The following is a 15745-nucleotide window of genomic DNA, read 5'->3' on the forward strand; positions in this document are numbered from 1 at the left end:
AATCAGGGACTTGTTATGGACCAATCCTTGTTCGTTGTTTAAGGACCAATCAGGTGTGCAGGCTTCCAAAACCCGCTTTGCATTTGGTCTTAGTTACTTTTTATTGATTCACAACAGTAACAAACTTTTGTCTCTGATTGTGAGTGTAGATGTTGGGATCACACTCTTCTCGGGAGTGGTCTTTTCCTTGCATGCTTGTCTGTATGCTGTGGAAAAAGTCCACCCACCTCTTTGTACAAATAAAAGCTGTTACTTTTCCAAACCTCTTCTTAAGTCTCTCTTAAGTCTATTTAACAGTCTATTTCAGCAGCTTCTTTATCTAGGCTTTTGTGAGTAGTTCTCATTTAAGTGGTAATTGGGACCAGAATTTTCATCATTAAACAATGTGGTTGTAAAAGTATGATGTCATACTATTTCTCTGCATAACAATGGCAGGCCCTGTTACTGTCATTAAATGAGGACAACCTGAGTTAAGTGAGGATGTCATGTTTCTGACTTCCTGCTGCTTCCAATTTGCTTATGGGAAGCCAGCAAGGGAATATTTGGCAACACCATGGATATTAATGATTTTATGGTCTGCTAAAAATAGGAAAAATACATTACTCCCATCATTCAGTCCTAGTTCATGGTTTGTTATACCCAATTGCCTTCATCCGCACAATCGAGTGCCTTTTTGTATAATGCATTGCGCTATATATTTTCCAACCCCAATATTACACCGCCGTGGAGTTGCGCGAGCACAGCCACGCAGTGTGGAATTTAAAACTTCATCTTCAGCACGGAGTGCCAACGCTCCGAGGGGAATTGCCTCTTAAACCGGGCGCCAGAGGGCGTCCATGGCTACGGCGTTTTGTTAAACGGCGTCGTCTTAGAGCAGGACTGTGGCCCCACGCGACCTGGGCTGGAGTTGGCGTGAAGTAGCGCTCCGGATTCAGGAGGAGTCTAAACTCTCGCTAGCTGCGCTTTTCGCTGCTACTCGAGACTTTGGACGACGCGGATTCGGGGGCTTTGGCTTAATCGCTCCCTCTCCCATTTTTTCTTGTTGGTGGCGAAGGAGCTGTTTGAATGCTACAAGCTGCTGCGAAGGCGTTTTGTTCTCTGCTGCTGATCCTGCCTCCTCAAAGCCGAAGCGCGGGCGGCAGGCAGGCGGCCACACAGCTCTCAGTTGCCGCAGGAAAGGGCTTTTCTTAGTCGGCGTGCGAAGGGGCGCACTTTGAAAACTAAAGAATGGCTGGATTTCCCTGGGAAGGCAAGCGGAGTGGATTTAAAGTCCTAGTGGCGACGCTTTCCGTGGCCTTGGTTTATTCCTATAACATCGATCTGGATCATCCCGTGATTTATCAAGGACCCAATAACTCTTTCTTCGGATACTCGGTGCTGGAGCATTACTACGACAATACCCGATGGTGAGTATCAGGTCATTCCCGAGAGAGGGAAATGGGAACACGCCTTTTCCTTATTCAAACATTCTGTGAATTTGCTCAGTTCATATATCTTAACCCTTCCTCCTCCCCCCTTGAAAAAGAAAAATGCCAAGAAGCTTGTTTTAAATATAATCTTCCGATGAGCCAACTCCACTCTTACGAACCAGTTGCTTCCAGGAAAGCCCTGTTACAACTGCTCTGGACATGCGCAGAGGCGAATCGGTGTTGATTCTTTCAGCTACAAACCATCCAACTTTGTGTTATCTGAGTGCATAGTATGAACTTTGTGTGGTTGATTATTTGGATTTTATGCAGTGCCAGCAAGTAAATCATGGGTTAAACACAGCTGTCTAAGAATATTGTGTATGAATCCAGGCTTATGCTGAAACGTTGCCTGCAAATCTAGGACCCTGAGCTATTCTCTCTCTTCCTTTTCATTAACAGACAATTTTTGGGATAGCAACCAGGCAGAAGGTGTGGTAGAAATATGAGAATTGTAAGGAAAGCCAGCAACGTCTGGATTATTTGGGAAATATCAGGAATAAGATGCAGGAATTGTGCAATAAAAACCTGGCCCAAATTCTGTGAATGTAATTTCACAATAAAAAACTACCTTAATAGTCTTGTGGACCATCAAACTCTGATCTCAAAAATGAGAGACTGAGCAGCTCCAATAGATGGTTCTTATGCAGCTTCAGTCTAAAAACTTCCAAGGAAGAACTCACCATTCCTTGGAGACATTATTTCCTTTATCATACTATTGTTTATGAATTTGTCATCCTGTGCTTTAAATCTGTGGGATCAAGTCTTTCCTGTGGGACAGGGAAGAACTATACTTTGGGCAGCTGTTTTATGATTGATTTACAATGGATATATTTAAGGGTTGCTTTTAAATCAGTTCTCTATTTTACTAAGTCACATGAGTTTCTGTCCTATGCCCTGAAGAAGCCATGGTTCAAATTAAATTTTAGTTGTCTTGAATGCTGTTGATTGCATGGAAGAGAGAAAATGGTTAATATAAAAATTCTGCACACGTCTTTCTTCCTCTCATAGGCATGAGAGAATAATGTTGCTTGGCTGCCTTTTAGCATCTGGAAGGGAAATGGATTGTTAGCTTTCTCGAACTACTTTTGCTGCAGTACATAACACAATATTCACATATTGATGATGCAATTTCCTTATGGAATGACCAACTCAGTGGTGGGATTCAATTTTTTTTACTACCAGTTCTGTGGGCTTGGCTTGGTGGGCGTAGCGTGGCTTGGTGGGTGTGGCTTGGGGTGTGTGACAGGGGAAGGATACTGTAAAATCTCCATTCTCTTCCACCCCACTAAACTGCTTTCCAGCTCTGTTCTCCTATGCAGGGCAACAAAAGAAGAGCCAGACGATCAGCTGGGACTCGGGAGGCAGAGAATAGATGGGGGCGGGACTAGTCAGAGGCGGTATTTGCCAGTTTTCAGAACTCAAAATTTCCGCTACCAGTTCTGGTGAACCTGCTGATTACCACCTCTGGACCAATGGTAGTGTTATTTATTTGAATGTGTATGTGTGTACTAAGAGGAGGATGTTGGGGATAGTGTAATGTATAACAATCTAGTAATAAGGAACCATTTTATATTCTGTATTCTTTTATTTGTTTGTTTGTTTGTTTGTGTGTGTGTTGTTGAGTAGATAGCCATGTTTTAGTTGAGCAGAAGTGTTATATGAATCTTGCCCTATGGTTTATTCATAATTTGGTATGTTGTTCCAGTCCAGAAAGTAGGTTAAATGAGTTGATCATGGATACATATCAGTCAGACACATCATTTTGTGAGAAGTCTTAGCAAGTGTGGATTGAGTGAAGAAATGGGTGAGTCTCCTTATCTGTGAGTTTTTAGAAAATACATAGGAAATTGTTTTGATGGATGGTTAGCAGCTAGGAATAAACATGCTAGTAGCTTAATCTGTTTGAATCTTGCAAATATCTGGGGTTAAGAGCTAGTATAGCTCTAAACTCTGAAAATAGCATTTGGCAACCCAGTGTAATGTAAGAATTGAAGAACTACTTTCCTGAATCAGCCCATTAAGCCTAGTGTCAGTTTCCAAAACAAATCAACTACACCAAGAATGTCAGAGTGTTTGCAGTGTGACTACTATTGTGAGACAACCCAGGAGCAAAACACAGAACACAGAGGCTATGCTTTTTAACAGTGGTTTATATACAAGACAGCTATATACATACATATACATGGTAGGCAAACACCTGGCAATCAATCAATCTTCTTTATTCTGCACGAACTATGATGGAGATAGAACATGAGAGAGAGAGATACACCCTCTCATATATAGATAGATACATATAGATAAATATAGATATAGTTAGAGATAGGTAGGTAGGTAGGTAGATAGATAGCTTCTTAAAGTGGTAAAACCCCATGGGACCAATCCTCAATCTTAAAGTGGGAATAACTAGGCTGATTTATCCTCATTGCATCAGCCTTACAGCAGCCTTACAACAGCTGATCAGCTATTAAATCTCAATACCTTAACAAAGAACCTAATAAATGAGTTTTATTCCTTGATATTAGCTTGCAGAGTAATCTGGAGAATGTTTGCTAGTGTTATTTGAAAGACTACAGTTGTTGCAGATTTTTAATTAAAAGTAAAATGCTTTCAGAAGTGTAGGAGCTTTATCCTGATTGAAGCACAGTCCAAGTTGCAATTTGCTTATGTAGTGCATGTTGAATAAGCTGTAAATTGCTTGTTTGTGCAGCTAAATCAAGAACAAACCTGCATTCAACCAGAATTTAGTGTTACAAAATTGCTTTTCTTTCAGCTCAAGTTATCAACTTTAAATAGCAGTGATGTAGTGAGAAAGTTCATTTTTCACTAGCTCATATGAGGTTCTTTTTGGCTGTTCAAGTTATTGGACAAAATCTGGATAATTTGAAACAAATGTTTACATATAATTAATGAGATCAATAGGGAATTTAACCAGTGGTGGGATTCAGCCAGGATGGCCTGGTTTGGGCAAACCGGTAGTAAAAATTCTGGCTGGTCCCCCCACCCACCCCCACTACTTATTGGACTTGCACACCTTGGCTGGTGCCTTAGACTTATTCTGTGGCATAGCTGTAGCTGCTCTTTGGCTCCCTTGCTTCGACCACATGGCCCAGCCTACTTGCCTGCCTTTGCTGGGGCCTACAGTGCGACAGCTTCTTGCTCATCTGACCTGGCCTGCTCTTGACTGCTCCAGCAGCAGAACAGCCAGTTAAGCAGAGGCGGGTTCCTCTCTCGGAGAAGCAGGGCTGAGAAAGATGGTCGGCTGCGGCCTTGCCCTGCAGCCTGCCCCTTGCGCATCACATTTAAACTTAGCGTGCTTCACAAATGAGGAAGTGCCGGCATCCTCTCCTCATTTGTGAAGCACAGCGCTAAATTTAAAAGTACTGGGCAGCACGAGACAGACTACTCCCAGCAAGAGCAATTGAGGCGGGGGGGAGAGATGAGTGACTTTTCTCCCGAGACACTGACCAATGCCATGGAGGATAGAGAGACACAGAGAGAGAGTGGGGGAGAGAGAGAGACACATGAGAAACAGAGAGGGAGAAAGAAAGAGAAAGCTATACTATACTACCATTAGTATTCCAGAAGCAACATGCTCCCTTCCAGTTTCTACAGCCCTGCTAGCAGGAGCAGCAGCACACAGATATGCCACTGCCTCTCCCTCTCCCTCTCAGCTGCTGGGGGAAGCCAAGTGAAGAAGGGAATGGCAACTTTAGCAAATGAATAAAAACTGGTTATACTGCTCCTCCTTGGCTAACGCCCAACGAGGGAGAAGTTGCTCTGCCACAACTCTGCCACGAACGGGTGTTGAGGGGCATGAAATCAGTTTTTATTCCTTTGCTAAAGCTACCATTCCCTTCTTCACATGGCTTCACCCAGCAGCCAAGAAGGAGAGAGACAAGTGGCTGAAACACCCCATACATTTTCTCTGCACTGGCTGCTTTTTGTGATTCTTTTTGTGGTGCCCTTTCATGTTGGCTCAGGAAGGAGGGGAACGGGGAGGAGCAACTGCCGTTGCCGAATGCAGGGAGGGAAAGAGCTCTAGCTCTCCTGTGCAGCGAGTGGTTACTCACCTGAGCATGCAGTGGTGGCAGTGAGAGGAGGAGTCGCTGTCCCCACTGCTGCCGTGATCCCGGCCCAGGAGGGTATCCGCTTGTGCGTGTGCGCATATGTGTGCGTGTGAAAGAGAGGAAAGGGGAAAGAAAGAAATGGAAAAACAATGGAGGGAGAGAATGAAAGAAAGAAAAGATAGAAACAGTGAGAGAGAGAGAGAAGGGGAGAGAGGGAGAGTGAAATGAGAGAGCTGGTGGGAGAGAAAGAGAGGGAGAGGGAGAAAGATGAAAGAGAGATGAGAAACGGAGAAAGAAAGAAAGATGTTTGTATGTGAGACAGTGAGACATGAGAGAGAAAGAGATGAGAAACAGAGGGAGAAAGAAAGAGAGAGGAGAGAGAAAGAGGGAGAGGAGAGATAGAGGAGAGAGTGGGGGAGAAAGAGACACACAGAGAGAGAGAGAGAGAGAGATACCCGTTTAAAAGAAAATAGAAAAATGGCTCTTTGAGTGTTTAAGATTGCAGATCCAGACCCCTGGTTAGGCAAACACTATGGTTGTTAAGTGAACCTTGTGGTCATTAAGCAAACACTGTGGTTGTTAACAGCACATCACACACCTCCACCAGTATTTATAGAGAGACGGCAGCTCTGATCATGCTTTGCTCGAACAAGCACGAAGCCGAAAGCACCAGCCTGAAGGCCCAACCAATGAGAACACCCCCCCACCCAATCAGAACACAGCCAAGCCCCCACCCAATCAAGTCACACCCCCACTAGCAGTTAAAAGGAAGAAGCAGCTGCAAGCTCACATTACTCCGAGAAGCACAGAGCTGAATACACAAGCCTGAAGATGATGAATGAGACTTCATCGAAACGTTGCCTAGATACTTCCAATCTTACGCGGGAGAAAACCCGAATAACCAAAGATCCACATATAAAAACCCGCGAGAACCTCAGAAAACAAATATATATATAGGTGTGTGTGTGTGTGTGTGTGTGTATATATATATGGATCTTTAGGCAACATTTCGATGAAGTCTCATTCATCATCTTCAGGCTCGTGTCTTCAGCTCTGTGCTTCTCAGAGTGATGTGAGTTTTCAGCTGCTTCTTCCTTTTAACTGCTAGTGGGGGTATGACTTGATTGGGTGGGGGCTTGGCTGTGTTCTGATTGGGTGGGGGTGTGTTCTCATTGGTTGGGGTTTGGCTGTATTCTGATTGGTTGGGGGTTGGCCGTGTTCTGATTGGCTGGAGGTGTGTTCTGTTCAGGTGGGGGCTTGGTTGTGCTCAGGTTAGTCTTAGTTGCTGGGGGATTTGAGCTGGTGAGCTATGATCTTGCTGTTTGGCTTCGAGTTCGTGGTCGTGCAGCATCTTCATGGTGGGGGTCAGTTCGCTTCATGTATGGCTCGGAGGGGTTTGAAGTGGGTAGTAATGCAGCTGCAGTGCGGCTTCTGGTCCGTGGTCGTGTCTCATCTGTGTGGGTGTGAGTCTGCTTTTTACGTGGAAGTGTGGTGGTGGCATCTTGTGTGGCCCTCGTGGGTGTGGGTCTGGAGTCATTCTTCGTGTTAGGTACTCGTCTGTTCATGAGGGAGGGTTTCCAAATGTCTGGTAGGCGGGAGGTGTCATCTCTTTTATTCATGCTGTGTGGGCGTTTTTCTATCTCTGGATTCTCTGATTATTCTGTTGTTGAAGTGTTCGGTTTTGTATATATATATATATATATATATATATATAAATGGGCGTTGGTATAATCACCTGAGAAAGCCCTTTCTATCTACACTGCAAGAGAGTCCAGGATGGGTATGACTCCTCCCTCTGACATCATAGAGCTGAGTCTACCACTATATAAAAAGCCAGCCCCTAGCTGGCTCCCCAGCTTTTAGGCAAAGATGCTTGATAGATGTAACGTGTCGCTGGGAGATAAACCGTGAAAATTAAATCACCCCCCCCCCTCCACCAAGACCAGATGCCTAAAGGTGGAGCTGGACTCTCTTGCAGCGTAGATAGAAAGGGCATTCTCAGGTAATTTTATCAACGCCCATTGTCATCCACGCTGCGACAAGAGTCCAGGATGGGACATACCAAAGCCTGCATGTCCACGGGAGGGCCATCATCTGGTCCACTCCCTCCGACTGTGGGACAATCTTCTGTAGTATCCTTCATCCAAATGCTGCTTCAGCGTAAGCAAAGGAATCCAAGTGATAGTGCTGTAGAAATGGCGAAGGAGACACCTGTTAGCCGCCCTGCAGGTTTCCTCAAGTGACGCCTGGGTATTCCAGGTGGCGGAAGTAGCAGCACTTCTAGTGGAGTGGGCCATAAGGTTCTTGGGTACCGGTAGGGACAAAGTCTAGTAGGCCTTAGAGATACATGTTCTAATCCATCTACCAGTGGTAGATGAGGAAGTCTTGTTCCTCAAGGACGTAGGTTGAAAAGAGGCGAACATGGCTTCGGATTTCCTAAAGGCTGCAGTATGTTTGATGTAGATATGGAGGACTCGCCTTATATCCAACGTATGCCACTTGTGCTCCAACTCATGTTGTGGCTTGGGGCAGAAATCTGGTAACACAATGTCTTGCACCCAATGAAACCAAAAACAAAGGAACAAATGTAGGGTCTAGCCTTAGAACCACCCTGTTCTCATGGAAAATGCACAGATCCTGTCTAACTGAGAGTGCCTCTAGTTCCAACAATCTCCTGGCCGAAGTAATGGCCACCAGAAAAAACCACCTTAATGATCATAAATTGAAGTGACACAGACCTAAGAGGTTCAAACGGGGGTCCCCTAAGGGCTTGCAACACTTTAGGAAGGTCCCATGTGGGATACCTGTGAACTACACAGGGGTGAAGATTAGAAGCCCCCTTCAAAAACCTGTGAATTGAAGGATGCTGGGATAATGTCGAGTAATTTTTTCCCAGGACAACACTAGTGACAGAGACGCCACCTGACGGCAAAGGGTGTTAGGTGCTAGCCCCTGATCTAGCCCCTCTTGAAGGAACATTAATACATCTGCAACAGATGCCCAAGAGGGATCTCGGGCAGACTTTGAACACCAAGTGCAGAAGACCTTCCAGGTAGCATCGTAGATGCGAGTAGTGGAAGGCTTACGGGAAGCCTGGATGGTCTGTATCACCCTGTCAGGGAGGTTAGAGTCCCTTAGAGATTGCCGCTCAAGCGCCAAACGGCTAAGTGAAACCATTGAGGGTCCAAGTGGAGTAATGCTCCTTGATGGAGGGAGATCTTGTTGGCCAGAATTCTGCATGGCTGGGCTACAGACAGATTCACCAGATCGGTGAACCAGAGTCTCCTGGGCCAATGGGGCATCAGAAGTATTAGCTCTGCATTTTCCTCCAACATCTTCTGAAAGACTGCTGGAATAATTGGAAGAGGGGGAAAGGCATAGAGGAGACCTGGTGGCCAGTTGCTCCAAAGAGCATTGGTCCCTTCCACTCCCTGGGTTGGAAATCTGGTGAAGAATCTGCTTACCTGAGCATTTTGAGGAGAGGCCAAGAGATCTATTGCTGGTGTTCCCAACCTGCGGGACAGATCCAGGAACAAAGAAGGATGGAGACTCCACTTTGATTGATCGACTCTGGACTGACTCAACCAGTTGGCCTGGGTGTTGTCGACCCCTGAAATGTGGTCCACCCTGATGGAAAGAAGGTGACTCTCTGCCCACTGCCCCTGGCATTCTGCTTCCCTCATCAAAACCCTGGACCCCCTGTCTGTTGACATGTGCCTTTGTGGCCACATTGTCTGTCATGACCAGCAAATGACAACCTGCCACCCCGCTCCAGAAATGCTTCAGGGCTAGGAAGATGGCCTTGAGCTCTAGCCAATTTATGGGACAGGCCCTGTGTACCTGAGACCAACTCCCCTGGGCTATATCGCCAGCTAGAAGGGCCCCCCATCCCTGAAAGCTGGCATCTGTGGTGAGCAGGATTATGTCTGGTTCCTTGAATGGATGTCCTTTCCAGACTGCCAGAGACTCCCACCACCTGAGGGAGTGAAGGATCTGTGGTGGAACCTGAACCCTGGTGGAAGTGTGACTGATTCCTGCCCATTGAAAAGGCAGCAGAAACCATTGAAGAGCCCGGGCATGGAGACAGGCCCACAGGATGATGCAGGAAATCATTTTCCCAAGGAGCTTGGATAGATGGGACAAGGGAACTGTGCGCTGCCGTCGAATCTGAAGGATGAAGTCATTGAGGTTCTTCTCATGCTCTGGGGAGAGAAAGACCTTGCAAGAGTGATGTATTGATGATCGCACCGAGATGAAGCAATCTGGTTGTTGGGAAGAGGTGGGTTTTCTTGAAGTTGATAGAAAACGTCTTGCAGTGGGGGTGCCTGATATTGAAAATGAGGCAACCACCGGAGCATCCACAGCTGAAACCAGAAGAGCATTGGCCAAGGAAGGGCCCATGTTGTAAAAACTCCTGTCGTGTGATGAAGTCTGAGGCCCTGCCCCAGGGGAGGCACACTGCTCCTTAACCAAATCCAGAAATAACAGAGGGAATGGAAGTACATTGGCTTTGAGAAAAGAGAGTCACTGTGGCTAGAGGAAGCCACTTCGGGTTCTGGAGCGACCTCCTTAGGACTTAATTGGGCAGTGACTAGGGCCTTGTGCAGAAGCAGTTTGAACAGGAAAGGTTTAAAAACCACTGCTGGGTTTTTTTTATCAGATCTAAGCCCCTCTTCTTCAGATAGATTGGGATCCCTGATCTTCCCTTCCTCCTCCTCTGACACAGAGGAGCGACTGTGTTCAGGGGGGTTTGTGTAATCCCTCTCCTCATCCTCGCCCCAGTCCGATTGGGTAGATGGGTAACTGAACTGTTGTTGTCTGGGAAAGCCTTTCTGAGATGGAGGGACCCCTTGGGAGTAACCAGGGAACAAAGACTGACCTCCCTCTAAGGGGGGGATCCCCACTCTTCTTGTAACACAGCTCAACTGGAATCCCGGGAGTGTGTAGAAGCTGCTTTTTGTGCTTCTGATGAATTCGCAATTCGTGTAACACACTAAACACTTTAAACTCTTTTAAACTTCTTCCAGAGACACTAGCTCATAGACAAGAAGCTGAGTCAAAAGCTGGGGAGCCAGCTAGGGGCTGGCTTTTTATATAGTGGCAGACTCAGCTGTGTGACGTCAGAGGGAAGGAGTCATATCCATCCTGGACTCTCATCGCAGTGTGGATGAGAAGTGTATTTTGGATGTTCAGTAGTAGTAAATAAATAGACAGGGAAATTGTATCTCTTTGAGGTGAGGAGAGGCCAGGCAAGGCACTCTTTGACATGAGTGACGTGAAGTTGGCCACGCCACCCAGGACTTCCGGTTTGCAGGGCTTTGGCAGCAGGCAGGAATCTGCGATCGTGCGCGGTTTCTGCCTGGGCTCGCCGCTGGAGCGCCCCGAGCCAGCTGGCTTTGGGGCTAAGCCACCCCGTAGAGGTGGTGAAGAGGGGGGAGATCACGAGCAGGGTCGAGGGGAGCCACATCTCTCCTCCTCAGCTGGCCAAACTCCCTTTCCCGAAAGCGGTAGGAGCGGTGATCAGAAATGGCCACCTCAAAGAAGCACTCAACCGGTAAAGAAAGTGCAGGAGGAAGATAAGAAGTGAAAGTTTTGGCTGACCGGGTTAAAAAGCAACAACTAAGGTACCCTGGAATTTAAATTTTATAAAAGATAACATCGCTCCCAAAGAAGAGTCAGAAGCAGCGAAAGAAAGTGAAAAGGGAAAGTTTTTTTTTCCTTCTCTCTCCTTCCTTACACTGACAACTAAGAGATCTGAATAAGAAATCGGAAAAATCCACTTTGGCATCAATAGGCAATTAAGCTGAAAATATAATTAAATGCCAAAGGGACAATAAAGATTTCTGGATACTAGAAAAAAAAAATATTCTATAAGCAGGAAGGGAGAGGAAAAGAATGAGGGCAGGATCTGGAGGGAGGAGACTGCCTGGACTTCAAAAGAATTTAAAGTAAAATCTCAATAAGACTTCTAAAAGATACATTTTAACTGGAACTTTGCAACTAAATAGTAACCCCAGGAAGAGAAAGTGAAAAAAGAAGAAAGTGTAAAAAGAAACAGCTTGTGTGTATTTGGATTGCTTGGTGACTTTTGGATTTTTGGTTATTATATTTGAATGACAAAAAACAATTGGGTGGTTGTTTAAATTTTTTTTACATTGGCATCACTTCTGGATGAATTGAAAATGGAACTTAAAAAATATAAAGAAGAGGCACAAGAAGGGAAGGGCTCTTTTGGCTTCGTTTTTCAATTCTTAGAAATGGAGATTTGTAACTATGAGAAACAACAAGAAAAGACTGCACAACAAGAAGATCGGGACAAAGAAGAAGCCATCTTTAATGAACAAGTAATTCTATGTGGGGAAGAAAGGGGAAAGGGGGGAAAGAGAATGGAGAATTTAAGACTTAAAAAACAGCCAAAAAAGGGAAAATAATTTGAAAAGTGGATACAATATTGGAAAGCAACAGAAAAGGGGAATACAGAAGAGGGAAATGGAGGTGGAGAGACAGGGGGGTAAAAAGGGGAGAGGGAAGAAGAGAGGGAAGAAGGAAAGGAAGAGAAGTTACAAAGGTGTGGAGCAAGATGTAAAGAAACAGGATTTATTTAGAGATAATGGGTGAAAATCTGACTGAAAAAGGGATTCTGTGAAGGTACATAAGATTGTATTGTTATATTTGTAATAGAAATAATGTTAGAAAATTGGAAACAACATATGATTAAAAAGAGGGATAAAATAGTTAGTGTAATTTAGTGAAACGTTTGTGAACAAAATAAATGAAATAAAATAAATGAGAAAATTGAATTAGGAAGGAATGGGAACATTTTAATTAGTCAATGTTTTATAAAATATAAGTGAAGAGGGGGGAATTAACTATAGAAAGTTTATAATTGTTCCCATAGAAGTATGATATTTATTTGAAAAGTAATGTGCAAAATGTTAAGATTTAAATCAATATTAATATTAATGATAGAATCGAATTGGAATGGATTGTTGTTTTAATTATATTATACATTTATAATTTTTTCTCTTTTTTTAAAATACAGTGTGTAGTTTTAGAATGTACCAAGCAGCATCCGAATGGAAGTTATGTATTATATTAAGTGTTATAATTTTAGGGGAAAGATATAAAGGTATCATACTCCAATCAGTGATCACAGGAGAAATTTTGTTTAATGAGAAAAGATAGTAGACAGTTGAAATAGGACAGACAAAGAATATAAGTATAATGATTTGAATTGAGATGAAATAAATAAAATAAAATTAAGAAAGTTAAAAGAGGGGAGAAGCTATACAGAAAATGTAGAATAGTAATAAGATATGGAATGGAATATAAAAATGAGCATGAACTTGAATTTGTGTCTATATGAAGAGATGTAACCCGGGATTATGCTGCTTTCAAAAAAGATGTTTTATGTTTTTATGTTTTGTTTGTTTATGTTTGTTTTTAAAAACCAATAAAATTTTCAAAAAAAAAAAAAAGTTGGCCACGCCACCCAGTCACATGATCACCCAGCCACACCTACCCAGTAACATGACCAATCAGCCATGCCCACCCAGTCACATGACCACCAAGCCACACCCACCCAGTCACATGACCACCCACCCGCGCCCACAGAACAGGTAGTAAATTTTTTTGAATCACAGCACTGAATTTACCTGCATGGTTTGCTTCTCTCAGTTAATTTCTCTCTCAGCTTTGGGAAAGGGAAGAATGTAATGATGTTCTATCTAAGTATAGCACAACCATTAATCTTAATGTTTCAAAGTAATAATTCTCATACAGGATATCACAACCCTCCAGGCATCATAAATAACTGAAAGTGTTGCAATTTTTTGAAGAAATATGATCAAAGTTTTGCATCTAAAATAGGCATCTAGATTTAAATTTAAAGTTGGTGATATATTTATTTTTCCCTAATAAAATTGTTTTATTCACAAAAGGCAGGGAAGGGAGCAGTTTTCATAAAGACATTTACAATTTGAGAATTCTTGTCCTTTCCCTAACTAGACAATCTCAGATAAGTTGGGCTCCCAGAATTCCCTTGCCTGCAAGACTGAAATCTGGCTGAAAATTCTGAGATTTATAGTCCACAGTTGGAGATTCCTGGGCTGGCAGGGGCCAGTTTATGAATTAAGTACTATTAGTCATATTAGTTATTTTTTTAATAAAAATTTTATTTGGGTTTTCACAAAACATAATACAAGTAAAATTTCTTTTTCTGAGAATAGCATGGTTCCGGGTTATCACTTCTCCATACAGACACAAATTCAGTTTCATATTGCTCTTTGTGTTCTATTCCATATCTTATTACTATTTTAACATTTTCTCAATAATTTTTCCCTTCCCTTAGTTTTCTCAATCTTACTTTTAATTATCTCATTCCTTTCTAAATTCAATGATATATATATATATATATATATATCTTTTTCTAAATTTCAATATCTTTCCAGTCATTATATTTATACTTTTGTCTGTCCTGTTTCAATTTCATATTTTCTTTTCTCATTAAACAAAATTTTCCCCTGTAGTTACTAATTGGAGTATGACACCTTTGTATCTTTTAATTTTTATCCATTCAACTCTTATTTAAACTTCAATTTATGCCTTTACAATTATAACATTCAATATAACACATAACTTCCAGTTGAATTCTGCTTGGTACATTCTTAAAATACGCAGTAAGTTCTTAAAGAGAATATATAACAATAATAAATAAAATAATTATTCTATTCCAATTCAGCTCTATCATTAATGTTAGTTATAATCTTTAACATCTTTAACATTTCTTTTCAATAGGGTATCATACTTCTAGGAACACTTATATTTCCATAATTTTTTCATGTTTCTTTCATATTCCTCTTCACTTAAATTTTTATAACTCATTTATAATAACTAAAATGTCCCCCTCCTTTCCTAATTTCATTCTCTCATTCTCTTTATTTCATTTATTCATTAAACATTCCATTACATTACAATGAGTATTTTATCTATTATTTTAATCACACTTGTTTCATATTTTCAATGTTCATTTCTATTTCTAATATAACAATACTATCTTATGTACCCTTGCAGAAGCCCCCTTTCAATTAAGTTTTCACCCATTATCTCTGTATCTTCTAAATAGGCTTATACCCTTAATCCTTGTACGCTTTCCCTGTTTCTCTATGTCCTGTTTCTGTCCTCTATAATTTCTTTTCCTTTCCCTCTTCCCCCTCTTCTTCTCCCTTCCCTTTTTGACCCCTTCTCTCTCTCATTCTGATTCTCTCTTCTGTAATCCTCTCTTCTGTTTCTTCCTAATGTTGTAATTACTTTTCAAACTATTCTTTTTTTGTGTTGTTTTTTTCAAATCTTAAATTTTTCACTCTCTTTCCCCCTTTCCTTTCTTTCCCCCACATAGAAATACTTGGTCATTGAAGATGGCTTCTTCTTTGTCCCGCCCTTCTTGTTCTACAGGCATTTCCTGTTGTTTCTCATAGTTCAGGATCTTCATTTCTAAAAATTGAAATACGAAGCCAAAAGAACCTCTTCCTTCTTGTGCATCTTCTTTCTGATTTTTAAGTTCCATTCTCAATTCTTGCAAGAGTGATACCGTTTTAAAAACTTTTAAACAACCACCTGATTAATTTTAGTTCTTTAGATCCGATAGCCAAAAATCCAAAAATCACCAAGTAATCCAAATAATCCAAAACTGTTTCTTCTTGCTTCCTTTTTCCACTTTCTCTTCCTGGGGTTCTCTTGTTACAAAGTTTCAGCTAAAATGTATCTTTTAGGAATCTTGTTAAAGTTTCACTGTTAATTCCTTTCACTTCCAGGTGGTCTCCTCCATTTTTCCAGATCCCACCCTTTTGTTTTTTTCCTTCTTTTAAAAGTTTTTGAGAATCCAGAAATCTTTATTATCCCTTTGACATTTTATTTTCAGCTTAAATACCTGTTTATGTCAAAGTGGATTTTTGCTGGTTTCTTGCTTAAATCTCTAAGCAAGTTGTCAGTATAGGGAAGAAAAGAAAAAAAACACCAAATCCTTTCCCTCTCTCATTCGTTGCTTCATTGTCTTCTTTGGGAACAATGTTGTTCTTTATAATTCAAATTTCAGGGTACCTTATATTGTTGCTTTTTCAGTTCGATCCGGTTAGCCAAAACTTTCTCTTCTTATCTTCCTCCTGCACATTCTTTTCCGGTTGAGTTATTCTTTGAGGTGGCCATTTCTGA

General features: G+C 42.2%; 1 protein-coding gene across 4 annotated transcripts in view; it reads left to right on the plus strand.

Moving 5' to 3' along the window:
* The first annotated feature begins 836 nt into the window (after positions 1 to 836).
* Positions 837 to 15745, plus strand: part of ITGA9 (integrin subunit alpha 9) — a 588311-nt gene continuing 573402 nt past the window's right edge. For all 4 annotated transcript variants that reach the window (XM_087946920.1, XM_087946922.1, XM_087946923.1 and 1 more), the window contains exon 1: positions 837 to 1406. In XM_087946920.1, the coding sequence (XP_087803046.1) occupies positions 1228 to 1406 (179 nt within the window). In that variant the 5' untranslated portion in view covers positions 837 to 1227. The remainder of the gene's footprint in view (positions 1407 to 15745) is intronic.

This window comes from Notechis scutatus, chromosome Z (assembly GCF_049901735.1).
Source record: "Notechis scutatus isolate UNSWTSFEM ecotype Mainland chromosome Z, rNotScu1.2, whole genome shotgun sequence".
Classification (NCBI taxonomy): Eukaryota; Metazoa; Chordata; class Lepidosauria; order Squamata; family Elapidae; genus Notechis; species Notechis scutatus.